We start from the raw sequence: 25,371 nt of genomic DNA, 5'->3' as shown, positions 1-25,371 counted from the left end.
GGTGTCCTCCTTTAGAAGTTTAATACTCTTTTTCAAACATGTTGCCTAGAATTGAGCACTGGAATGTAGTTGTGGTCTACACTCAGATTCTAGATGTGTGAGAAGTGCAGAGTGTGGTTGGGTTTGGATCCCTTTCTTGACCCAGGTACTTGATCTGTCAATGAGCTGAAGGCAATAGCAACTCTTTGGCAGTAACAACATAGTGTCAAATCAGATGAGTTAATGTTTGTAAACATACCGCAGATCTAAGGTGGTGTTCAGATGCTCAGTTCAAGCTTCCCAAGTTAACAGTACCGATTACATTCTTCCTCTGTGCCATCATCTCGGTTCATCTTGGCCACTACCTAATGACAAAGGCACTATGAAAATTAGCTTGATAAAAACTCTGGTTTAAAATAGTGTGTCTTGGTCTGGGGTTGTGGCTCAGCGGTAGAGTACTCGCCTAGCATGTGTGAGGCCCTGGGTTCGATCCTCAGCACCACATAAAAATAAATAAGTAAAATAAAGATATTGTGTCCAACTACAACTAAAAAATAAATATTTAAAATAAAATAAAATAATGTGTCTTAGCATTGGTGTTACTGTACTTTTAGACCAGATATGTTTTTGTAGTGGGTGATTGTCCTGTGTTTTGTAGGAATTTGCTGGATCCCTGGCCCCTCTACTCACTAGATGCCTGTTGCAACTTGTCCTTCCAAGTTGTGGCAATAAAAATTTCGCCAGACAATTGCTAAATGTCCCTTGGGGGACAAAATCTGCCCTGGTTGCGAACTATTCCCAAGGTATAGTTCTTCCCAAAAGGGCAATCATTCTTTGCTCTTTGTGAATATGGTTCCAGGTTATGTTCTTTACACAGTCTTCAACTTTTTCATGGTTGTAATACACATGGATTTCTGTTACCATAGATTAAATAACATCAGTCCCCCAACAGCATGGCTCAAATGTCAGTTGCCATGGTGTATTAGCTCTGAGTCATTGCATAGAGTACAAATTTTGCTGTTAGCTCTTCAGTTTACAAATCACTATGTACATAACAGATGCTCATTATGGTCACTGACCAATCATGTTTGTCCTTTAAGAGTCAGCTGGTGATTGGTCACTGTCCATCTGTTCAGTTCACTCACAGGGAGGTGTATAGTTTAGTTGCCTCTTTGTCTCCTTGTGAGAAACTTGTGATATTTTATAAAAATGGGCAATCAATAAAGGGAATTGGGGAAGAAAGATGAAATTTCAACAAAGAAATGAAAAATAGTAAAGCTGGAAGTGGAGTTTGAGCCAAACATAAATGGGATTATAGAATGGACAGATGACGTGGGGATGTGGACACTGTCACCATCCGAGTCTCTGCACGTGCAGATAGGGAAACTCAGAGAAGGCAGCACGCTGACGACATTGGGGAAAGGGTCTTGACAAATGTGGAAGAGTCCCAGAGGAAGTGACACTGGGACAAAAAACGTCACATCAACAGCACTCTTGGAGATGTTTCACAACTGAAAGCACAAAGGATAAAATGTTAGAAACTGACATTTGGTGAAATAGAAAGGAAAGTGACAGTTTGTGAAGGCCTGGGAAGGCCTGGGAAAGATGTTCTCACTGCAGTGCATGTTAGCCAGAAGCCAGGCAGGGTTCAGACTGCTCTGGATAAGGTTTTTACAGACACACTGAAATCAAAAGTTACAGTAGGAGGTGTGTGAGCCCAGGCTAACTTCTAAAAATGTCATTGTGAGAGTTCAAAACACTCATCCACAGTAGCACAGGAAGAAAAAGAACTCTCAAGTCAGATCCAGGTAAGAAGGGAGGGAGCAAAGGCCCTGGGGCCAGCAGCCCTGGGGCGGGGCAGCACCACCACTCACCAGAGCTTTACAGAGATGACGTCCTCATTCTCAGTGCTCTAATGTTTTCAACATGTTTACTAAAAACATATGAGGTTTATTGTTTTAAAATTTCCTTCTTCATTTATAACTTGACAGAAAAATTTTAAAACATTTTGACAACATTTTTAAAGGTCATGGAACAATCTAGATTCTTTCCAGCAAAAATTAAGATTGCGTGGCCATACAGCAAGGTCTGCCTGTATTTATGAAAGCATGGGTAAACACACACACAATATTTCTTTTGCTTTTTCAAAACATTTTATAAAAATATATGTACATATGTACATACATAAAAATGTATGTACATAATTACAGTTTACTTTTTTCTATTTGAAAATAGAAAAAATTATGATTTCTACCTCATTCTTCCTGATAATTGCTTATTATTCTATGATGTGGATGTGCCATTATTTCACCAGTTTTTTAAATTGATATTCAGTTTATTTCCATTTTTTTTTCCAAATGAAAATACATGACACGGAAGTACCTTTGAACCATTTCTGTCATGATTCCCGTTTAATGGATAGGATGGTGGTGATTTTGAGTGTGAGAAAATTGGCTCAGGCCAGGTAGGCTACTAGCTGAAGGTGGTGTCCCAGAGCCCCTGCTTTAACCACAGTGCTTTACACCTTCTCTTCCCTCTGCTTAGAATCAGTTTTGGATAACAAAAAGAACAAACTGTAAAAGGAGTTTATTGAGTAGGCCTAATTCTAAATGTAGTTGTATTATTATTATTAACCAAACAGCCCTATGAGATAGAGACCGTTGTTACCCTGTCTTATAGGGGAGGCAGCTGCAGGTGTGAGGAGGTTAGGGAACTTACTAGGCCCCACAGCTGGTGAGTGGTGGTGCTGGCCCCCGCCCCAGGGACACTGGCTTCAGAGCCTTTGCTCCCTCCCTTGTTACCTGGATCTGACTTGAGAGTTCTTTTTCTTTCTGTGCTGTTGTGGAGGAGTTTTGGGAACACTCGTATATGACTTTTTGGGGGTTAGTTTTGGCCCATATTTCTCCTAATATCTAATATCTAGCACACTGACCATCTTGTCCTTATTTAGTTCTTTTTATTACTTGCAAGATTGATAAGCTTGCTGTCTACTATGTCTTCAGCCAGTATGTTGGTAAAATATTAGGCAAGGCTTGGTTTGTCATTGTAGGTACTCTTGAGTTGATTCAACAGGCAACTATTTATTGAGTACCTCCTAAATGCCACATTTTGGGTTTGGGACTTAGAAGATGAACAAGACATTGGTCCAGCCTCCAAGAGGTCTATAGTAGGAAGAACTGTCTTGCAAATAATACCAGAGTGTCGACCTAGGTGTTCAGTGATTCTTATGGGAACAGAGGAAAGAAAGGTGAACTCTGCCTGAACAGGAGGTGACATTGTGCTGGTCTTGGAGGGACACAAAGACATAAAGTCATGAAAAGACATGGCTCGTTTGAAGTCATGAAGTTCAGTGTAGCTTAAGTATAGGGACTATTGGGAGATGGGGTAGAGATGATATGTTGTAGGAACTGGGAAGGACCAAGTTCAGAACTTAATCCAGTGGAGATATTTAAGGGAAAAAATGTCCTGTGCAGATTTGCCTTTCAGAAGTAGTGGGACAGAGTAAGTCTACCATCTAGAAACCAGTTAGAACACACCCAAGAGAAAGGAGCTTACTGAGCAAGAGGAAGTGAAACTGGAAAAGGGAAGATGGATTTGGGAGATCTTTCCAGAGACACAATTGGATTGATTCTGTGGATGATGGAGGAAAAGAGGGAGAGAGACTGAGGTTGAGTACTTTGCGGTTTACATTTGGGAACCCAGCTAGATGGTGATGTCATTGCCATTTACTGAGATCCTGGAGCAAATTGGAGGGGCAGTGAGTTCAGTTTGGCATTTGTTCAGCAGCTGTCCTCAAGCCATTAACTGACACTTTATTATTGGTCATTTATAGCAACTGCAAATATTATCTAAATGCTTTGTCATCTCACTCCCTCTTTCATTGTCATCCCAAAGGCTTGGCAGGAAGGAGATTTTATAAGTACACCTCATAGCAGTCAAGGCATTCCTCTGGGCTATAATTTAATAATTCTGCTAAGAAGCAAATGAGCCTAGTTTGCCATGGCTTTGTGGGGATCCCAGGCTGGGTTGTGAAGGTCCAGTTCATGATCTGTTCTAGAGCTTTGCAGGGACTGCTATTATGTTAAGCAGCCTGTCCTATTTATTCCTTTCCCTTTCAACAACAAAAATGCCAGCATGTTATTTACATGCTCTCACACAATTTTGTCTACATATTGTTTCATTTTCCTTCTTGACTGTGAGCCCTTAAAACCCCAGGTGCTCAGTCTAGGGCCTGGATGGAGCATAGCGGGTTCTGAGGGAAATGTGCTGCCCCCAAAGCAGGGCACAGGGCTGCTGACCATCACCACCAGCAGTGGCTCTGGAATCACACTACAGTTTCTTGCTGCACCCTGGGATGTGATTCTTATAAGATTGGGATCTTTTCACTGAATCATTGAGGGTGATTGTAAGCTGGTTCTTGGTGTAAGCTGTATTTGAGATTTCCCTTGAGAGCATGTGCATGCTGTGGGTAATTATAAGTGTTTAGCTTGTTCTAGTCTGAAGAGTATTCACCTTGCTAGAAAAAATGGACAGACTAGGGATGAACTTCCCCCATTCTCTTTTTTGTATAGAAGCCCCTGCCGCCTAAACTTTGGATGTGGCTTGAAGACCTAGCTTCTAGTAGTACTTGTGTTTCCATGAGCTCTCTTCCCTCTGTTATGTGAGGGCCTGCCCAGTGGGTGTGCTCTGGCTTCCCTATGGGCTGTAGCTGGGTCTTGGATGCATCATTTAGTATCTGAGTTCCTCAGTTCTCCCTGAGCTGTGACCTGACTCGCTGTGGCTGCTGCCACCTGCTTTTTTCTTCAGGAGATGATTATGCTAGATGGTTAGAATTCACTCCTTAGAGAGAAATAGGCTGGATCTTTCCAGATCATTCCCTTTTGAGATCTCTGTCTATAGGTTGGTCTAGGCTAAACTATGGATTTTGTCCCCAGATTTTTTTTTCCTTCTTCTCTACTTTGAACTCTAAATCAATAAGGTTACTTCCTCCCAGTGTGGTGGTGTTCTTGTTAATGTGGTTTTTGCTAGCTAAGGTATGTGTGCACTTTTAAACATAATATACTAGATTTTCCTTCCTGGTCAGAATTTAGTTCAAAGTAACTGTTCCCTTGAGGTCTTGAGTTAGATAAAACAAGAATTTGCCAGGTGCCCTGCTCTTAGCAGGAAGACTGAACCTCTCTGTCACAGATGTCTTTGTGTTTGCTGTCTTGTGTCTGGGTCATTTTTACTAACAGTGTGGGAAAGACTGGTTCATATCTTCTCCTTGACCATGAATTCTGTATTATGTTACCATAGTACTGATCTGTCTTCCAATTCTCTTCCTTCTCTCTTTACCAGCTGTTACTCCAGTGGTAGGTATGTGGAATTGTGAACAGGGATGTGTGTGTGTGCGTGCACACACACATAATACTTTTTCATTTTCTTCTTTCATCTTTTCTCTCCCTCCCCCTGTACCTCCCATTAGATCTATTGATTTAGTATACATGCCATGAATTTCATCCCACTAAATTAGAGTGATAAAGATGAGCCTGCATTTATTACTTCAAATTAAAATTTTAAGTTTGCTTTGGCAGTCATGCAGGACCAGATTGATAGAGGCTGCTTACGCAGGAAGCAGTGCTACTGACCTCCTTCTGTCTTTTTTTTTTTTTTTTTTTTTTTTAAACTCCCCTGTGTTCAATCTCCCAGGGATTGAACACAGGGGAGCTTTTAAACACTGTGTCACTACCCCCCCCCCCCAAGCCCTTTTTCTTCTTCTTTTTTTAAATTTTAAGACAGGGTCTCACTAAGTTGCTTAGAGCCTCACTAAGTTGCTGAGATTGGCTTTTAACTTGCCATACTCCTGTCTCAACCTCCTGCCACCCTGATTACAGGCATGTGCCACTGCACCTGGATCCTTCTGTATTAATTTGATGACCTCTGTGAGTTGTATCTAGGTACAAAAAAACCAGTTTGGAGAGTTTAGTGTATTGCCTTCCTCCCACCATCTCCCTTGTCTTCCAGGGAGGGATGCCTTGTATTTTGTTAAAAGCCATGTCCTGTAAAGCTGCTGAGCCTGCCCATTTAATCAGTAAGTGTTCATTGTGACTCTTCTGTGCCAGGCTCTGCGTGGGGCCTGATGGATGGAGAGATAAATGGGGCAGGCCTGGAACCAGAGCAAGGATGGGAGACATTTAGGGGAGGCAAGACAGGTCATCAGTAGACTAGCATTAGCTGAACAGGGTTTACTTGTTAAAGCCTCCTTTCTTGTCAGGGGTGGGGAAAGCCTGGAGATGAGTTTGAATTGTGTCTGAATCTTGGCTTTATCATTTACAGGCTGGATGGCCTTCGGCACATTGCTTGGGGCTTGGTCACCCACACCTGTATAAGGGAGCCAGCAATTGCTTGTACTATAGGGCTGTTAGGAGGTTTAAATATAGCAGTGTTTTCTATAGATACACTGTACCTGGCACATGATCAGTGCAGTACAAATGGAAAATTTCTCTTTTTTCCTACTGTGTAGCTAGCAGCAGTGGTTTGGGGCCTTGCCTGCCCTTTATCATCTTTTGGTTATGTCCTCCAGGAAGATGCAGGCCTTTGCTTCAGCTGCCTAACCTCCCGCCCTCCACCCTCTGGCCAGACCTATCTTCCTCCTGGAGCCCTGTGACATCCTCATCTCTGCTCCCTCCCTCTCCAGCCAGGAGGACATCTGGCCTTTGGGGCATATGTAACGGTCAGCCATCTCCGACCAGGGCTTCTAATGTAAGACCCAAGGCATGCCACACCTCAGAATCAAGCTCTTTGATTTCATTTTAAAAAAGAAATCCATGCAATGGTAAAGACTCAAACAATAAATGAAAGTTTAAATTGAAAAGGAAAAAAGAAAAATACATGTTTCTCTCTAGTACCTTCTCCCGTGTGGTCAATATTATTAACTTATTTTTTGGGAAATTCCTCCAAGAAAAATATAAGCATCCACAAATCCATATATCTTCCCTCCTTTGTCTTAAGAAACAAAATAACTACAATAAAAACACATGAAGGGAATTATACATTCTATTTAGTACTTTCCTTTTTGACTTTTGGAAATTTAAAAACTACATATAAGAAGGAAACATCATCCATATTACTACCATTTATAGTAAACCACTAGTTACCTTTTGTGTGTGTGCTTCTTTTTTGTATGAATATACTCAAAACTTTACTTAAGAAATGTGAATTCAGTTCCAATAATAATAATAATAAAACTAGAGCATTAAACATAAAGCCAAAGTGTCACCTTTTCCTTGTCTGCAATTTCAGTTAATAACACCCTGCTCTTTCCACAGGAGTAGGTGAGGAGCTGCCTCATTTTTTATAAGGGTGCATGGTATTTTGTTGAATGGATTTGCTGTCATTTATCTGACTAGTTCCTCACTGGTAGACATTTAGGTTATTACTTAGTTTTTTGCCATTAAAATGCTTTATGAATGTAATTTGCAAGATGAATTCCTAGCTGTGTAATTATCGAGTCCAAGGTTTGAACATTTACCATTTTGATAGATATGGCCACATTTCTCCAAAATTGAGTAATTTATATTCCTACCCAGTGAGTATACGAGAAAGTGCCTTTTCTCCTAAACTCTGTACATAAATCCAGGATTTTGTTTTGGTCAAACATTAAAACAGTTTTGCCAGCTTGGTGAAATTATTATACTTGTCTTTTTTTATAAACATTTCTCTTTTAATGAGTTACATTGAACATATTTCATTAGGCCATCTGTGTTTCTTTTTCTTTGAACTGCCTGTTCTTATTCTTTAGCCATTTTTATAATAGGCTGTTAATCTTTCAAATTGATTTTCTAGAGTCAAGTTAGCCTTTTATCCATCATGTACTACAAATGTTTAGGAAATAAAATAGGAAAATTTGTCATTTTCAGTGTGACTTTTCAGCTTCTTGCCTTTTGTTGAACATCAGCCCTTTGTGACCACCCTGGGGGATCTTGAGGATGAGGGGGTATATCAGGGATGCTCACCCCTATTGGAGGCAGGTCCGATCTCCTGACCAGTGTGGAAAGGATGTTTAAAGGCTTTTGGTGCTGATTTTTTCAGAGATATTAATAATTATTTACTGAGTATTAAATGTCGTTGCTGTTTTATATATAATGTGTATATATGTATGCATAAGTAGGTTTAGTTACATATATGGATATGAATAAATATACATATTGAACTGAGATTCTATTATATAAAGTTTTGTAACTTAGTTTTTCATTTATTTCAACTACTTTAATTTATATATATATGTGTGTGTGTATATATATATATACATATATATATATATGTGTGTGTGTATATATATATATATGTTGTAGTTGAACACAATACCTTTATTTTATTCATTTATTTTTATGTGGTGCTGAGGATTGAACCCAGCGCCTCACACATCCTAGGTGAGCGCTCTACCGCTGAGCCACAACCCCAGCCCCTCAACTACTTTTTGGTAAATAAATTTAAATTAATTACAGATTAGAATTTGTGCTGCAAAAGAAAAAAAACATGGTGCTACCCTAGGCAGTGACAATAACGGTGACTGAAAATTTAATAGACACACAGGAATCCATTATCTCATTAAATATTCTTCTAAAATATCATTTTGGGGTCTATGAATTGAATAGAGAAACTCATTTTTTTTTAATTCTCAACTTATTGAGAATGTAAAAGGATAATAAAAATGGTAGAGTTGTAGTTTTGAACATATTCTTGGAATATTGGCCTTCCAGAGAGAATTGTTTCAAATAGCTGAAGAATTACTTATCTTTTTGGACTTTGTAAAGACAGAGTTTTGAAAAGATCTAGTTCACAGGACTATGGTAGCTAATTTATTGTGAGAATTAAATATAAACATGTCAAACCAACTAATGGCAGAGATAAGAACTAATGTGACAGAAACAGCTGGAACAGATGGGATCAGAGGCAACCAATCCTAAAATTACTGCCCTTGTAGCAACATATTAATATTTAAAATAAATTAATTATACATTCATTGTGGTGTTTTTTAAAACAATCAAGCCAAAATAAATTCTTCATACCATCAAAAAGATACACGCACACACACACACACATACACTACAAACCTCTTAAGCATAAAGGTTTTTATTGAACAGCTCTTGGCCTGAGCCATACACATATACAGGATCCTCTGCTTCTCAAGCTTAATGTAGGTCTATCATTTTGTATAAAAAAATAAGACTAAACTTAACTTCAACAAACTAGGATTCTAGTGGTGCAGAAAATCAACAAATTAGACACCACAAATGCTAATGGCTGTCAAAATTGAGCTCCCATCCCAGTCACCTAGAGGGTTTGAAAGGCAGCTTGCTAGTCCCCACCCTGGAATTTCCAATTCAAGATGGCACTGTGGGGTCCGGATTCTGTACTTTTAACAGGGGACCAGGAATGCCACTTTAAGAACTACTGGCTGTGACAAGTATAAGAACTTAGTACCAGGCCAGGGAAATAGCTCCGTTAGTAGAGTGCTTGCCTTGCATGCATAAGGCCCTGGGTTCAATCCTCAGGACCACCAAGACAAACAACAAACAACCAACCAAAAAAAAAAAAAAAAAACACCCAAGAATTTAGCACCATCCCCATCACTGTTCTGTGGGTGACACAATTAGCATACTATCCTCCACATTTGCCTTGCAGAGGGCAGCATGGAGCCAGCCCTCTGTGAAATGCCATTGCTCAGCATCTGGTAAGAGAAGTCCAATCTAGCTAATGGGTGCTCTTCTGCCAGCCCATAGTGCACTTGGCAGCTGAAGCCATATATGCTGTATTTGAAATGTTGATAAACTCACATTTTAAAAAAAGCAATCTGTTGCTGGGTATTGAGTTTGTTAGCCATTTCTAGTTAAGGTGAATAATAAGCTGCACCTGTGATTAGTATTTTAGGATAAAATTGCACAAGTGGAATTTCAACAACAGAGGGTTTGCACTTAACGCATTCTTAGCCTCCATTGCTGGCTGCTGATGTCATGGACAGTCTTGGGCAAACTTAATCTCTCTGTCTTCCATGAAGAGGTGGGAGAGGATTTTAGGAGCTGCAAGAGCAGGGTTTCAATTGTAGCCTGTCACAGACAACTGGTTGAAGGCCTTGAACTAATCCTTCAATAGTAAGTTATCTTAGTTATAAAATAGGCTGTCCCTTCCCAGGGTAGGCACACAGGGTAGGTGTGAGGTGGGTGAGCTGCCCCCCTGGAAGTACTTAGCCATTTCCCAAGGAGCCCCCACCCCCTCTTGGACCTGCTGCCCATTTGAGCACTGTGCTCAGGGGGTGATGGCACTTGTCCACAATGCTGCCTCCCAAGCCTACTCTTTTCTTTACACCCTGCAGAACATCCAGGCCAGCCATCCGTTATGTGGTACGGAAGAGGTGTCTGTAGCTACAGATAGGAGTGATGGTTCTGGTCTGAAAGCTGGTGGCTTAGTACACGACACACAGAGCTTTCCCTGACCCCAGCTGCATTGGGGGTGTGTGTGCATGCAGAGGTCTGTGGAACAGTGGGCACCATACATCACCACACTGAAGCACTTGGTGCCTGAATCAGACCATCATTCTTAGCACCAAATCAGAATCAGTCTTGGGAAGGGCTGTCTTCCTTCCCTCCTAACATGCACACCCTGTCTCCAGCTGCCCAGTTTAGTTAGTAGGGAGGAAAAGCTCAGGGCTGCCACGCCAAAGTCTACTTCCCTTCCTTTATCCTGGGCCCTGATTGCCTGCTGCCCAGGGCTATGAATAACCACGTAAGTGAAATGGGTGTGTGTGGTCAGGATCCCAGCTGCCCACCCCAGTGTGACTAACACATGGTAGAGGGGAACAGAATAATAATAGCCAACACGAATACAGTGGTCACTGTGCATGGTACACCGTTCTAGGTAATTTATATATTATATGTGCATCAACTCATTTAATATGACAGCCCCATCAAATGAGGCAGGGACTTTTATCCCATTCGACTCATAAGAAAACTGAGGCACATAGGGGTTAAGAAACCCCTGAGTTCACACAGTTAGTGAGGAGCAGTGCTTGTCAGAGGTGATCCTTGGGGCTGGGCTTATCCCTTTCCAGTAAGGTCCTCACATCTGTCTGACTGGTGAGTAGCACCTGAGGCCATGGTCTCCCTGATTTCCTTCCTTTTCTCTGGCTTTCAGCTTGGCTTACAATGTCTTTTTGGGGGACCCTGTGATGGAGATGGGAGGGGAGATAAAGGAGACCAGGTACAACCTGAATCAAAGGCCCTGTCCCTTTTTCCTCTGGAGAGGTCTGGAACTACATTTGGGTACCTCCTGTGTCTCCCTCACTGCCACTATCCTGGCATCCCCAGACAGTGGGTTCTGTGACCTGGTCCTGACCCCTGCCACACTTGGCAGGTGCCCTAGGCTGTTGCACTGCAGTGTAGCACATGCAGCAGTTAACCTTTCTATAGTGCGGGAGAATTTCAGACACAAACTCTGTGGGAGAGAAGGAAGTCACAATATTAGTTCCAGGCTTAGCATGGGCTTCATGCTGTTCAGTACCCCCCCCCCCCCCAGGCCCTCTGTGACTAAAGGCCTGTGGCTTTTTAGTAGGAAGACCCTTCCTTCTTCTAGCCTGTGGTGCTCAGAACTGTGGTCCCAAGCCCTTTGGCCACCACTGTCCTTGTTCATGCCGGAGGACCTTCCCCCACGTGACTCTCGTGACTCTCTTGGCTTTGGTTGTTTACCTGATGCCCTAGTTCCTCTGCTTATGGCCCCTGACAGCTCTCTGGGAGCCTGGCTCCCTTTCCCTATCCCCCTCTGGCTGGGAGCACAGGCCACCTTCCCTGCTGTTCTTTACTTAGCCCTGAACTCCAGATTAGCACATTCTTGACTTCTCTCTCTACGCTTTCTGTCTTCCACACTTGTCTGCAAGTATCTTTAGCACTTCATGGCTCTGCCCCATGATGTCAGCCTGCCTGCCTGGCCAATTGGGAGGTATTGCTTTCATGGCTTGCTTGATTTTCATATCCAGTCACAGATTTCTGATAAACATGTGCCTGGATATATATCAATTACCAGTCTTCTTGAAAAATTCTTAGTATGTTTCTTTAAGAATTAAGAATATTCTGCTTTTCAGCTAACTTCATGGAGGATAGCCGTCTTGCAGCCCACTCACAGTAACTTTTGGTGAGGAACCTCCATCGACAGAATTTAGATATGTAGAGAGAAGAAGCAACAGGGAAAGGATTGTGCCCAGAAATTCCTTTTCCCTAATGTAGGAAAAAACTAAACAATCCATATACCCTTGGGTGAGGGGAGGGAAAAGGGAGGGGTAAACAGAAACAACAGGAGACCTTTCCCTTCAGAAACTTATATTGGGGGAGATAGGCACAGATTTACAAAATAGTAAATGCACGGGGTTTCTAAGGCCAGCTTCATTGTATTACCCCAACTTGCCCCTTCTAGCAGATGACTTTCTAAGTCTGGGAGTATGCTGTGAACTAGACTTTCTGATGGCAAATTCTCTTTTGCCTTGTGCTGTGTACCTGTCAATGGCAGAAAGAGTAGAACTTGCATTTAGCGCTCCAAGTTCAGGGGTGCCAGAGATGTGCACTCGGGCTTGGCCTCGGTGCATCCTCACTGAGCATGGCTCTGGTTTAGAGCAGGGATCTGATACCCAGGTGGTAGTCACTGGGCTAAAGACAGAAACCAGGCTACTATCCTGCCAGCTCTGGCCTCAGTCAGCCATGACCCTGCTGCTGTGGCAGTAATGCTGCTGGCTTGCAGTGATGAGTGCCTTCCTGATAATAAAACCCTTTAGAGGCTTTATTTCAGGAGCTGCTCACAAGGGCTCTGTGAGAAAGAAGCTAGGAAGGTCTCATTGTCCTGCCTTCTGAACTTGGAGCATCTCAGAATGGTACGCAATCAGATATTAACAAATTCCAGACCACAGCCCAGGTCTCTCCTGGCTGTAGATATACAACCACACACAGTTGCCTCTGAGTAAATTTGACAGCTTTCTTCTTCTCTGGGCCTCTGTTCCCAGGTGCCTGTAGAGGGCGACAGAGATCTTTCCTGCTTGGCTGCTCTGGAAACATTTATTTGCTCCTGAGCCCTTTGAATTTAGCACTCTTATAGCACATTAGCTCACTGGGTTATAAGCATTTTTAAAGAAAACATTTCACTGAGAACTTTTTATTGGCCTTTTTGGATAGGAATGGGAGTTCATTTGCCAGGATGGATGATCTCATCTTACTTCTGCTGGAACTGCACATGGTTTCCTCTTTGCTGATTATGTATTTGGCCTCAACATATCCTGTCCTGCTTTTCTTGTCTGTGATGCTGAAACATGACCTTCCCAGAACCACCTAGAATCCCAGGCCATCGATACCAGTGCTAGGGTCATTTGATCCCCAGACTGATGTGTTCATGGTTCCCTAATCAAAGTTTTCATTATCTGAGAAATTCTTTCTTGACTCATATTCCCGTACCTTTAGCCTTTTCAGGATTTCTTCTGCCTTGGCACCATGGTAGGTGTAGTGGGTGGCCATCTTTTTTTTTTTTTCTTTCTCCTGATGCCAGAGGCTCTGGCAGTGCCTTAGCTACTCTGCTGTTTTCTCCACTGATGGGGAGCCGACCCTGTGGGGAAAGAGTTCTATGTGGGATTCTTCTTTTATCTCAGTTCCACACCCTTGATGGAGAACAGGAAGAGAGGGACAGATTATGAACACTTACTGTGTCTACCTCTTCTCCTGTCCTCCCTGTCTGAAGTAGGACCGAAGAGACTGGACACGCCAAGAAGCAGGCTTATTGACTGCAGGGTTCAGAGGTGGCTCTCACTTCAGAATTCTTCCTCTGAACAGAGAGTTTTTTTTTTTTTTTTTAAAGAGAGAGTGAGGGGGGGGAGGGAGGGAGGGAGGGAGGGAGGGAGGGAGAGAGAGAGAGAGAGAGAGAGAGAGAGAGAATTTTTTTTAATATTTATTTTTTAGTTCTCGGCAGACACAACATCTTTGTTGGTATGTGGTGCTGAGGATCAAACCCGGGCCGCACGCATGACAGGCGAGCACGCTACCGCTTGAGCCACATCTCCAGCCCTGAACAAAGAGTTTTGAAATTCTTTGAACTTTATACCCAGTGTGTGTGTGCATGGGGTGGGGGGCCTCTACCCCACTGATTTGAACTTTCAGATTAGGGCTCCCTTTGGCCTTGACATTCAGCAAGGCCTGTAGTAGGAGCTTCGTAAATACTTGTTGAATTGAATTATATACACACGAAATCAGCCAGTGCCGCCTCCTACTCTTCTCTTTTTTCCTGGATTCATTCAAATGAATAAAGTGAAAAGTAGCAGAACTCAGGACCTGTGCAGTGTTCTCATACGGCCACAAGGTGGCAGTGTGACCCCATGGGGATCTTTCCTCTTGCAACCACTATTCTTAGAGTGCTCCGAGGAAGACTGAGTTATCTAAGTGATTCTTTCTGGATACCTGCTTGGGGAATTGCCTCTGCAAAGCCACTCTGGGAAATTTCAGCTTCTAGCCTTCTCTTAACAGCTGGGTAGTATGTTGGGTGCAGTGGTGCAGGCCTGTAACCCCAGCTATTTGGGAGGCTGAGTCAGGAGGATCATGAATTCAAAGTCATCCTCAGCAATTTAGTGAGGCACTAAGTAACTCAGCAAGATCCTGTCTTAAAAGAGTGGAATGTGGCTCAGGGATTAGGTGCTCTGAGTTTAATCTCTAGTACCAAACAACAACAACAACAACAAAACACAACTGCATTGTGTGGTTGAAAAGCCTGGCTTTGGAGTCTGTCAGGCCTGGATTCCAGTTCTGGGCCTGTTTTTCTCAGAAACTTAGCTTTGGGAATACCACTTCTTTGAGCCTCAGTTTTTTCATCCTATAAAATGATAATTGTTATATAACTAGAAAAGGCCCAGCATATCATGGGCCATCGCATAAATGCATGCTAGTTTTATTGTTGCAAATTTATGTGTTTGCCTTTCACTGGAATCTGACTCATCTGTAATCTGGCTCCCTCTCAGTCATCTGATCTTACTTACCAAGCCTCATGCGCTTTCTAGCAGGCCTCTCAGCTCTCCCTGCTGCATCACCCACTCACCCATCCCCTCCTCTGCTCCATCTTGGTCAGTCAGTGCCTGATTCTTGTCATTTCCCCTGACTGGGTGAATTCCTTCTGCCTGTGCATTTACTTCCTAACCTTGCTCTCTCCCTGACACCCCAGCCCTTGAAATGTCCAAAGCAGTTGAAGTGTGTACTATATAGGGCTTATCTTGAATTCTCATGAAGTCTGCAAGGACCCTTGCCTCAATTATTTTGGCATCTGTAGTAAAAACAACAGCTATTGAGCACATGTCAGATACTCTACTAGGTGCTTTGTAGTATATTTGACCCTTACAACATATCTGTGAAAAAGAAACTGTTACCCTCACTTTACACAGGAGAGGTATGTCAGGTTCCAAACAATAAGAAAATTCTACCAAAAATAGCTTCAACAGTTAAGAAAGTTTTTTAATCTTATCAAAAAGAAGTCATGAGGGGTTCTTGGTGATGTCATCTCAGTGCATTGGTTTCTCCTTTTCAGCTGACCCCCTTACTGGTACCCAGGTGACTGGCATGGTCCTGGTGCCACATCCAGGAGAGATGTTGTATACTCCATGCAGTCTTTGGTAGCAGCCTCTGAGTAGATTTCCTAAAGATCTTCTGGGTCATTTGGGTCATAGGCTTGTTCCCAAGCCAGTCACTAGCAAAAGGAATGGAACCAATGACATTGGCTCAGACTAGCCAAGGTTCAGCCCTTGAGGCTGGGGAAGGTGCAGTTTCCTTTAGTATCTAGACACTTGGTTCAGGTAAGAAGAGGGGTCTGGCTCAGTGAGGTATGTTATTTACTCAAGGTTGTAAAGCTGGTATGAATGGGGATTCAGACCAGCAAAGGCTGACTCTGGAGGCCATCTGCTGGTTGAGTGAAGTCAACTGTGGGTAAAAATAACATTTTTCTGTGTCTGGTGTGCAGGTTTGAGTGATCTTGGAGGTGCCTTTTCCTGCCGATTCTGGAGTCTTCCCTCTTCAGGCCCCTTTCCATTCTCAAGTCTTTCTTTCTCCCCATATCTCCTCCCTTCACCATGGTCCTCCAATACCCCACTGAAGCCTGCCTCTGTAGCCTTCATGACCTTTCCTGGCCCAAGGGCTGATCTCTTCCTAGCTGTTGAGGCCCTGAAGGGATCCTGTCAAGAGTCCTTTCAGGATCTAGGAGGAGGCGCCCGTGACTTTGGGCTGGGGCTGGGATAGTGTGAGTGGGAACGGGGACTTGGGGTGGGGGGCCTCCTCTGCAGAGCCTGCGTCACTCAGGAGGTGCTTTCTTGCAGATGCTCCAGGACTGCCCCAAGGCCCGCAGGGAGGTGGAGCTGCACTGGCGGGCCTCCCAGTGCCCACACATCGTGCGCATTGTAGATGTCTACGAGAACCTGTATGCAGGCAGGAAGTGCCTGCTGATTGTCATGGAGTGGTAAGCAGTTCCAGCCCAGCCTGTCCCCACCATGCTCAGGCGCCTCTCTCTCTGAGGACAGCTCAGTGTGGACCTGAAGCTTGGAATGTTACATTCTTGGCTTTCTTTAGGGGTAGTGGATCTCAAGGTGGGTTTTCTTTCAGTTTGGATGGTGGAGAACTATTTAGCCGAATCCAGGACCGAGGAGACCAAGCATTCACAGAAAGAGGTAGAAAGGGTCTGTCGTGGGGGTAGGCTTGGGTGGGCAGGGCAGTAGGGGACCAAGGGCCTCTGCCGGGCCTGCTTTCAGGAAAGAGCCCAAGGCTGTTGTCTCTTTACCGCCAGAGGTGTCACTTCAGTTGCTGAGGACAACTACTGTTTTCTTGGTTTCTGGGGTGGGTGATGGGTGTGAGGACCTCAGGCTGCATGGGTGGGGGCTGGTGTATGGGATTTTCAAACCTGATAGCACATCTTTGAGACTTTCTTCCACACTGCCACCCCTCCTCTCTAGAAGCGTCAGAAATCATGAAGAGCATTGGCGAGGCCATCCAGTATTTGCACTCAATCAACATTGCTCATCGGGACGTCAAGGTACCAGCTATTTATGTCCCATGCTTGAGTGCTTTGTTGGTTGCGGGGGCTGGACTTGGAGACCTGCAGAATGCTAGAGTCACTCTGTACCCAGCTGCCTGGTTCATGAGGGTGGAATGGGTCAGTGTGTCATTCTCTGCTCTGTGGTGACCTGCTTTTTCTGCTGATGAACAAACTGCAAACCCAGTAGCAAAGCCTTCTCTGATTTCACTCAGATTGGGTTCTCCCTATCAGCACTGTGGGTTTTCTGACCCTGTAGTGTTCACACTGTCGTGTCCTATCCTGGGTGTTGGACTGTGAGCTCCATGTTCCCCACGTGTGCAGCTTTGGACTGGACAAATGGCTTTGGTGTGGGTGGGAAGGAGCCGCCATCACCCTCTGGTTTCTGACAGTCCTCCTAGGCTCAGTGAGGGTGCTCACTTGCCTGTCTTTCTTTCTGTAGCCTGAGAATCTCTTATACACTTCTAAAAGGCCCAACGCCATTCTGAAACTCACTGATTTTGGCTTTGCCAAGGAAACCACCAGCCATAACTCTTTGACCACTCCTTGTTATACGCCATACTATGTGGGTAAGTCCAGAGGAGGCCCAGGGGCCTAATGTTTCCCCAGGACTTTTCTCAACCCCTCCTCTTCAGATCTGGGGAGAGTCTTTTTGCCTTTTCTGTGCTGGTTTTGGTAGGATCCCATCAGAGGTAGGGTTTTCAGGGCTGGGGATGTAGCTTGGTGGTAGAGGGCCCCCATGTGTGAGGCTTTGGGTTCCATCCTTTGCACCATCAAAAAAAAAAAAAAAAAAAAAAAAAAAAAAGTAGGACTGTCAGAGTTCAGGTAGGACTGAGATATCATAGAACTTGTTGCCTGGAATCATGGGCAGGATTTTGGTGCCTGAACTGTGTCCCTGAGAAGAACCATTATTTCCATCAGGTTCTCAGTGACTGAGTGTGGGACCCAGATTTAACTCTGGAGTCTCAGCTGACAGGCACAGAATAAGGCATGTGTGTGAAATTACATGGCTAGCACAAGTCTGGAGGTCTCTGTGGTTGGGGTGTTCTCATGTTAAGAACTGACTGCAGGTTCAGTGCCTGGAGGGGAGTCTTCTGCTTTCCTCCTCCCACTCCTGCAGTTGTCCCGTCATGTTGGGCCAGAGGGTTGTACGGGGAGCATCACCCACAGAGAAATGGGTGGGTCACACTGTTCCCATCCACACTGATCTTTGTTTTGCAGCTCCGGAAGTGCTGGGCCCAGAGAAGTATGACAAGTCCTGTGACATGTGGTCCTTAGGTGTCATCATGTACATTCTGTGAGTGTGCTGGGGAGGGGGCCAGGGTGGTTTGGGCTGCAGTGGGGCAGGGAGCCAGGGAGGGTCGTACCAAGACAAGAGGAAGAGGTGAATGTTAGTATTTCCTAGTGGACAGGAGATCCCCTGGGAATCCCCGACACACCCACTTCTCTCAGTGCTTTGTGTGGTCTGATTGCTGCACTGTGGGGAGGAACTAGCTCAAGGGCTAGATGTGTGTGGTTAAGATACTTGGTGTATTGGATTCCTGGGCTCTGTCCTTGGCTTTGTGTGTCATTCTTGTGTAAATGAGTCCCTTGTGACCTTTACAAGGAGAAGAGACTGTTTCTCACCCTATTCCTGGCATAGGGTCCCTAAATAACACCTAATCTGTCCCTTTCTTCCTGCCTGGGTCTGTCACAGGCTCTGTGGGTATCCCCCTTTCTATTCCAACCACGGCCTTGCTATCTCTCCGGGCATGAAGACTCGCATCCGAATGGGCCAGTACGAATTTCCCAACCCAGAATGGTCAGAAGTATCAGAGGAAGGTAGGAGCCCAGCCTTCTGGGACAGGGGACATACACGTATGTGCATGTATGCACACATGCTCATTGGCATCTGTCTCACGTGACTGGTGCCACTGTGGGTTGCTGGGTGTGGCCTGCCTGCGTGAAGGGCTTGGGCGGGGCCAGGGCTATTGGGCTGCATAGGGCCTTGTCAAGTGGTATAGCATAGTGGTCCTTGGGCCACTGCTGTTGGGCAGTCTGCCTCTTTTGAGACACAACCTTCTTTTGAGCCTAATTTCCTCTGAAAAGTGATGAGCAGAATGGGGAGTGACCCCTGAGCTGTCTCTGAACTTGCCCCACCCCACAGTGAAGATGCTTATCCGAAACCTGCTGAAAACAGAGCCCACTCAGAGAATGACCATCACAGAGTTTATGAACCACCCCTGGATCATGGTAAGCCTGGCAGGCAGGGAGACCTGGGTCCAAGGGGATGTCACTTAGTATGGGTCCTTATCTAGGACTTTATCTGCCTCAGACTCTCACTTGGATCCCTTTTCTGTCCCCTCAGCAATCAACAAAGGTCCCTCAAACTCCACTGCACACCAGCCGGGTCCTGAAGGAGGACAAGGAACGGTGGGAGGATGTCAAGGTGAGTGGTGCCACTGCACGGGAGGACTCAGGGAGGCAGCTTGCCCAGTGTGAGCGGGGCCCTGCTGGGAGAGTGGCTCTGTGTTCTTGCCCACTAACTTCGTTAGTGTCTCCCTAATAACAAGGCAGTGACTCTGAGCCACTTCCCTGAGGTTGTAGCAGAAGTTTTGTGGACTTATTCAAAGTGTATTGTAGCCTACAAGCCATCTACTCCCAGAGTCCCTAACAGGGACCTTAGAGGCCATCTGGTATGATCTCCTCATTTTGCAGATGAGGAAACTGAGGCCCAGAGAGGGGGAGTGACCTGTTCTAGGTCACACAGCTGGTGACTGACTGGGACCAGACCCAGGGCTCCCGACTCCCATCCCAGGGCTCTGCCATCTTCTGCAGGGTGGTAGGAAGGATCCTGGAAGAGCAGCAGAGCAGTGCAGGCTCTGCAGCCAGCACTGGGTGATGCTGCTGTTAGCAGTGCAGAACCCCTAACTGCCTGTCTTCCCTCCCTGCACCCTCGTTCTGCTCGCCTTGCCTCTCTTGCCTCTCACTTCTCCTCTGCACTCTGTCACGCACTTTGGCTTGCTCTCTTTCTGTCCCTTCCTGGTGCTATTCCCCCGCTGCCCTTGTCCTCAGGAGGAGATGACCAGTGCCTTGGCCACAATGCGCGTCGACTATGAGCAGATCAAGATAAAAAAGATTGAAGATGCGTCCAACCCTCTGCTGCTGAAGAGGCGGAAGAAGGCTCGGGCCCTGGAGGCTGCAGCCCTGGCCCACTGAGCTGCTGAGCCCTCCTGTCCGCGGGAGGACAAGCAATAACTCTACATGAATTTATTTTTTAAACGAAGAGACACAGACTGTCCACTTCTGCCTCCTGTCCTCTGCAGCTTTGTGGAGTCTGAGACAGCGTCAGGGGCTGAATCCTGCCTTTGGTCCTGGCCATTCCAGAGACGGAGGGGCCAGGAGGCTGCGGAGAGGGGAGCAAGCAGCTCTCACACCTGTGCTCATTTTGCAATTTTATCAGTGATTGACTTAGAGTTTTTATGAAACCTCTTTTGTTGCCCTTTCCCTCACTCCCCTTCCCATCACACATCTTCCCCTCTGGATACTGCAAAGGTTTGGGGCTTGTCCAAGGGTATTTGTGGAAACTGTTACAGGGATTGTCCCTGGGTTGTCCCATCTGCCCTCCCGGTTTTCTCACTACGGTCCTGGGTCCCCACTGGCTCAGGCATTCTGGGGGCTCAAGGCTACCCTTGGAAGGGTTGCTACCCACCTCCTCTCCTGGAGAGTCCTCAGGTGTCACCAGTGTGCTGGAAAGATAGGAGTGAGTGTGTGCGTGTGTGCATGTGCGCATGTCCAGATCTGTGCCTGGGACTGTGCATTCAAGGGGCTGGGCAGGTGGGGCTCCAGAACCTCCCCATCCCTGCCTGCACTGAGCCTGCCTAAGTGCCTGGGAAGCCTGTCCAGATCCAGAGCCAGGCCCCTGTGGCCTGTTAGCTGCGTTCCAGGAGGCAGAGAGGAGCGACTTGGGCACTGTCACAGTGCTCAGGAAGTCTGGACCCTCAGGACTACTGCCCATGTAGTGCTGGTCCTAGGGCCTCTTGAGGCACTGACCTACTGGAACAGCCTCTGTTTCCCCTTCTTGCCATTATTAATCCATTCTTGTTGATTTTTCTTAAATTTTTAGCCATTTCTCAGTGGGCTGCCTCTCAGGTCACGTGGGTGAGCCTGGGTAGGTCAGACTGCAGAACTTCTGTGTTTCAAGCGTCTCTCCTGGGCTCTGGGGCATCAGCCAGCTACCCTTTATGGGCAAGGGTAGGACCACTTTTGTGGCCCTCCCTCAAATTTCCACTGTGTGGCCTAGTGGGTGGGGGTAGTCTTCGCACCAAAGATGTCCCCACTTTGCCCCCTGCCCATTAGCCACTGTATCCCCCCGACTCGGCCTGTGACGAGAGGGGGTGTCCCCAGTATTTGAGGAGCAGCAGCGTGGGGAGAGTCCTCAGTGCCATGGTCCCACATTCCTCCCTCCCTCTGGAGGAGGGGGTGGCTCCCTCAGGGGCTGGTGGTGGAGGGCCCCCGAGTCTTCTCTGGGTCTGGGGGCAGGGCCCTGGGTGCCTACAGCACCACCCTTGTCTGTGATGGTGTGTCAAGCACTCAGACTGTTGTAAACTGTTGTTTTGTATGAACGAATTTGTCTTTACTAAACAGATTTAATAGTTGAGAGTTTTTCTTTCTCTTTCTTCTTGAGGCTCAGGCCCTTATTGCTCACCTGTGTTCTTCCTACCCGTGGAGAGAGGTCTTATGTGCTGGGGGCCCTGGGAGGAGAGAGGAAGGCATCTGGTGTGGGGACCATGAGTAATTGCCCTCTGGGGGCATGGGGGGGGGGCAAGGAAGACTGGGAAACCCTTCCTCTTTTGCTAAATACTGAATCAGGAGTCGAGCTGCTTTTCAGCACATGATTCTTTGATCTACACAGCCACCGTCAGGCACTGGCATCCTTGGTTTGGGGGAAACCACCCGTGTGTGGGGCCGTGGGAGAAAGGGATGGTGATGAATTGGGTTTCAATCCTGGGAGAGACTAAGGGAGCAGATTGGTGTGATACCTGAGAATTCCAGGAGGGGGTGATAGTTCTCAGGCAGAAATCAAGGTACCCTACCTCAGAGCTGAAAGTGACCTTGGTTCCAGCCATTCGGTCTTCTCAAAGGTCACAGGATGACCTGATTTATGATAGGGCCTAGAGTAGAAGCTGGTCTACTGCTTCTCTCCCAGATAATTTGACTTACTCCATCCTCAGAGCTGGCAGGGGAGAAAGGCTAGGCAGGATGGATTTTTATCCCTGCTTCATGGGCAGGGAAATGAACTGAGACTGGGAGGCACTGGAGGTCACCCAGCTGTTGGTGTGGACTGGAACTCAGGCCCAGATCCCAGAGCCTGGGTGTTCTCTGTCCTCCACCAGCCTCCTTCTTGTAGGAGAGGCTTGCTTATCCCCTCAGCTGTTAAAGGGATCACTTGCCACCCTTCAGCTTGTGATCTGTGAATGGTTGTGGAGGTTGATTTCTCTCTAGAGACACACCAGTAACTAGAGAGCTCTGCTGAGAACCAACCAGCTGGAACTTCAACTTTCAGAGAAATTGAGGTTTTTGTCTGTTTTTATAGTATCAGAGCAATAAGTTCCAAGGGGAAGAAGGAAGGAGAGGTGGGGGAGGCAGAGAGAGAAGGGACCTTGTCGGAGTCCACTGTCATTAGAAGTTATTATGTCCCTGTTGCTGTCATAATAAAATGTAGGGGCAGTGATCCGGGCTGGGCCCATCCTCTTACTGAGAGCAGGGGTGAGTCTCCATGCCTTAGGGTGAGGGGGCAATTGGGTTGGTAAATAATAACAGTAAATTTGGGGTTTTCCTTTGGGTTGGAGACAGGAAATGCAGAGGGTTGTGAATGACAAGTGGGTAGATCAAGGTGTGAAGAAAATTGTTATTCAAGGGAGGAGGATGAGGTTGGTAGGGCTGGGGAAAGTGGGTGTCCCACTGAGGTGGATGTAAACAAACTCTGCTGGGCACTGCCAGGGCAGGGAGACAGGGCAGCCTCTGTGCCCTCAGCCCAGAGAACAGAATGAAATCTATACCTAGGTGTCCCAGATGCCCCAGGGTGAGACTGGCTGAGTTTGAGAGTAGGTCCTCTTGAGAAGAGACATCAGATTCCAGCACTGGGAGTCTTTTGGGTGACTTCCTCCACCTCTTCTCTCTCGGCACTCAGACCAGTGTGGAGAGGCTAACCAACGTACTATGTCACTGAACATCAAGGCTCTTATATGAGCCCTGTGCTTGGGGACAAAGGACAATCTGCAAGACCAGACTGTGGCCAGAGGAGCTGTCAGGGAGAGGAGGTGCCTGATGCAGCAGCAAGCTTTGACTTCCCTGTCTCTGCATCCACAGAGACACTTAGAAGCTGCTCCAAATAGCGAGGGGCTTGTATTCCACCCCAGGTGGCACTGTAGCCTCTTAGGGACATAGAGGTAGAGATGAGGTCAAAGGAAAGGGACACTGGCTTCTCATCCTTTGTTTGGACAGAGCCCTCACATTCCTGCCTTGGTTTAGGGGTGATGCTGCTCCTGGCCCCACCCAGGCACACGAGGATTAAATAAGGCTGTGCCAAGACTTTGAAAGCCCTGTTCTTTGGTGTGCAAGGTCATGGCTGCTCCTATGGAGCTCCAAGTGAAACTTCAGGCAGGTCAGTGGTGCTGCCTCTCCAGTGAGAAGACTTCCAGTCACATCCAAGAGTTCTGTTCATCTTGAGCACCTGCTCTGTGTCAGGCCTGGTGCTCAGGACTTTGGGGGAGATGTTGATGAGGAAAAGCAGAGGGTATGGTCCTCCTGAAGCTCAGTGCACAGGAGTGGATGGATGTCACTATGTTAGAACCAAGCTGTCCAAATAGCAGAAGCTCTTTTGGTGCAGAGGTGGAGCTATAGTCAGTCACAGGGGAGCTTCCTAGCAGCCCTTCGAAGTGGCATTTGAGGGACAGTTCTGATGGTGAAAAATGAGGGGACAGTATGGCAGAGATTTTCCCATTGGCTTTTTGGTTTCTCTCTGCAAGAGCCAGATCTTTCCTTCCTTTGACTGTGGGTTTGCCCCTTCTGTCTTCTGCTCTGAACTTCTGTCTGCTTGGCAATTTAGCTTAATCTTTGACCCCTGTGGTTTCTTCACAAAAATCTGGTTTGCCCCTCCTAGTGGGGTGTCCTTAAACTTTCTGTTCCTTTTCTCTTTCCCACCCCTCCAATCTGGGTTACCCTCATTCAGAATGTTTGCTCCCCAAACCAAAGTTTGGGAACATAATCTGTCAGGGATTTCCCCACTCAATTTTCAGTTCATTATTTTTTTTTCTTTTAATATTGGGGATTGAACCCAGGGGTGCTTTACCACTGAACTACATTCCCCCAAAAAATCTCCCTGCCCCCACCTTTTTTTGTGGTGTTGGGTATTGAACCCATGGCCTTGTGCATATGAGGCAGGCACTCTACCAGCTGAGCTAGATCCCCAACACCCCCAGCCCTTTTTATTTTTGGTTTTGAGACAGGATCTCACAAAGTTGCTGAGGCTGGCCTGGAACTTGTGATCCTTCTTCCTCAGCCTCCAGAGTTGGGGGATTGCATATGTGTGTATCCATGCGTGGCTCATTTTTCTGAAAAAGCATTACAAAATGATACTTAGATCATTTGTAGTTCTCCAACTTATGAATCACTATAAAAAAGAATGGCTGTAGGGGCTGGGATCGTAGCTCAGTGGTAGAGTGCTTGCTTAGCATGTATGAGGCACTGGGTTCTATTCTCAGCACTGCATATATATATATATATATATATAAATTAAGTAAATAAAGATCCATTAAAAAAAATGGCTCTAGGCATTGGAGGCCTCCTGAGAGTGTGGGAGGACTGGTCCTCAGCGCTTCCTGGCTCCTCCTCCTCTGAGTCTAAAAAGCTATGCTTCTCTGCTGCCCTCATCCCCTACTGTCCTAGTGGGCCCTCTACCATCTGTCTATGGAGAGAAGCCCTCCAGAACCATTGGGGACAAAATGTGATGTTAATGTGCTTAAGCTTCACCCTTTTTTATTTTAAACACACTCACACCTTAAACCTGGGGACACCTTGGAATGTACATCTGCCCTCTGGAGGGGAGGGTTATTCCTCTGAAGATGAGTTGCTACCTAAAACCTTTGTCCTGGAAGTTTGTGGCATCAGGCCTGCAAGATTTCAGGAGGAGCCTCTGGGGCAGTGGAACCTGTGTAGGGTTAAGTCATTTTTAGGGACCAGGACTGACATGCAAACACATTCATTTGCATAACTTTCTTGCTCTCAGGAACAGTTAAGTTTCCAACCCTCTCACACTGTTGCCTGGATTTGCAAGTGAAATAT

The 25,371-nt window shown here is 46.0% G+C and overlaps 1 protein-coding gene across 1 annotated transcript in view; it reads left to right on the top strand.

The window, feature by feature from the left end:
* Positions 1-21,683, top strand: part of MAPKAPK2 (MAPK activated protein kinase 2) — a 44,799-nt gene extending 23,116 nt beyond the window's left edge. The window contains exons 2-10 of the mRNA XM_081298658.1: positions 16,337-16,476; positions 16,620-16,684; positions 16,967-17,046; positions 17,489-17,615; positions 18,268-18,343; positions 18,743-18,867; positions 19,193-19,278; positions 19,394-19,474; positions 20,101-21,683. Of these exons, the coding sequence (XP_081154784.1) occupies positions 16,337-16,476; positions 16,620-16,684; positions 16,967-17,046; positions 17,489-17,615; positions 18,268-18,343; positions 18,743-18,867; positions 19,193-19,278; positions 19,394-19,474; positions 20,101-20,244 (924 nt within the window). The 3' untranslated portion in view covers positions 20,245-21,683. The remainder of the gene's footprint in view (positions 1-16,336; positions 16,477-16,619; positions 16,685-16,966; positions 17,047-17,488; positions 17,616-18,267; positions 18,344-18,742; positions 18,868-19,192; positions 19,279-19,393; positions 19,475-20,100) is intronic.
* Positions 21,684-25,371: the final 3,688 nt, after the last annotated feature.

Source organism: Spermophilus citellus (genome assembly GCF_964194105.1).
Source record: "Spermophilus citellus genome assembly, chromosome: 6".
NCBI lineage: Eukaryota > Metazoa > Chordata > Mammalia > Rodentia > Sciuridae > Spermophilus > Spermophilus citellus.
Note: the sequence above shows the minus strand (reverse complement) of the source record. Positions and strands in the feature narration are given on the sequence as shown.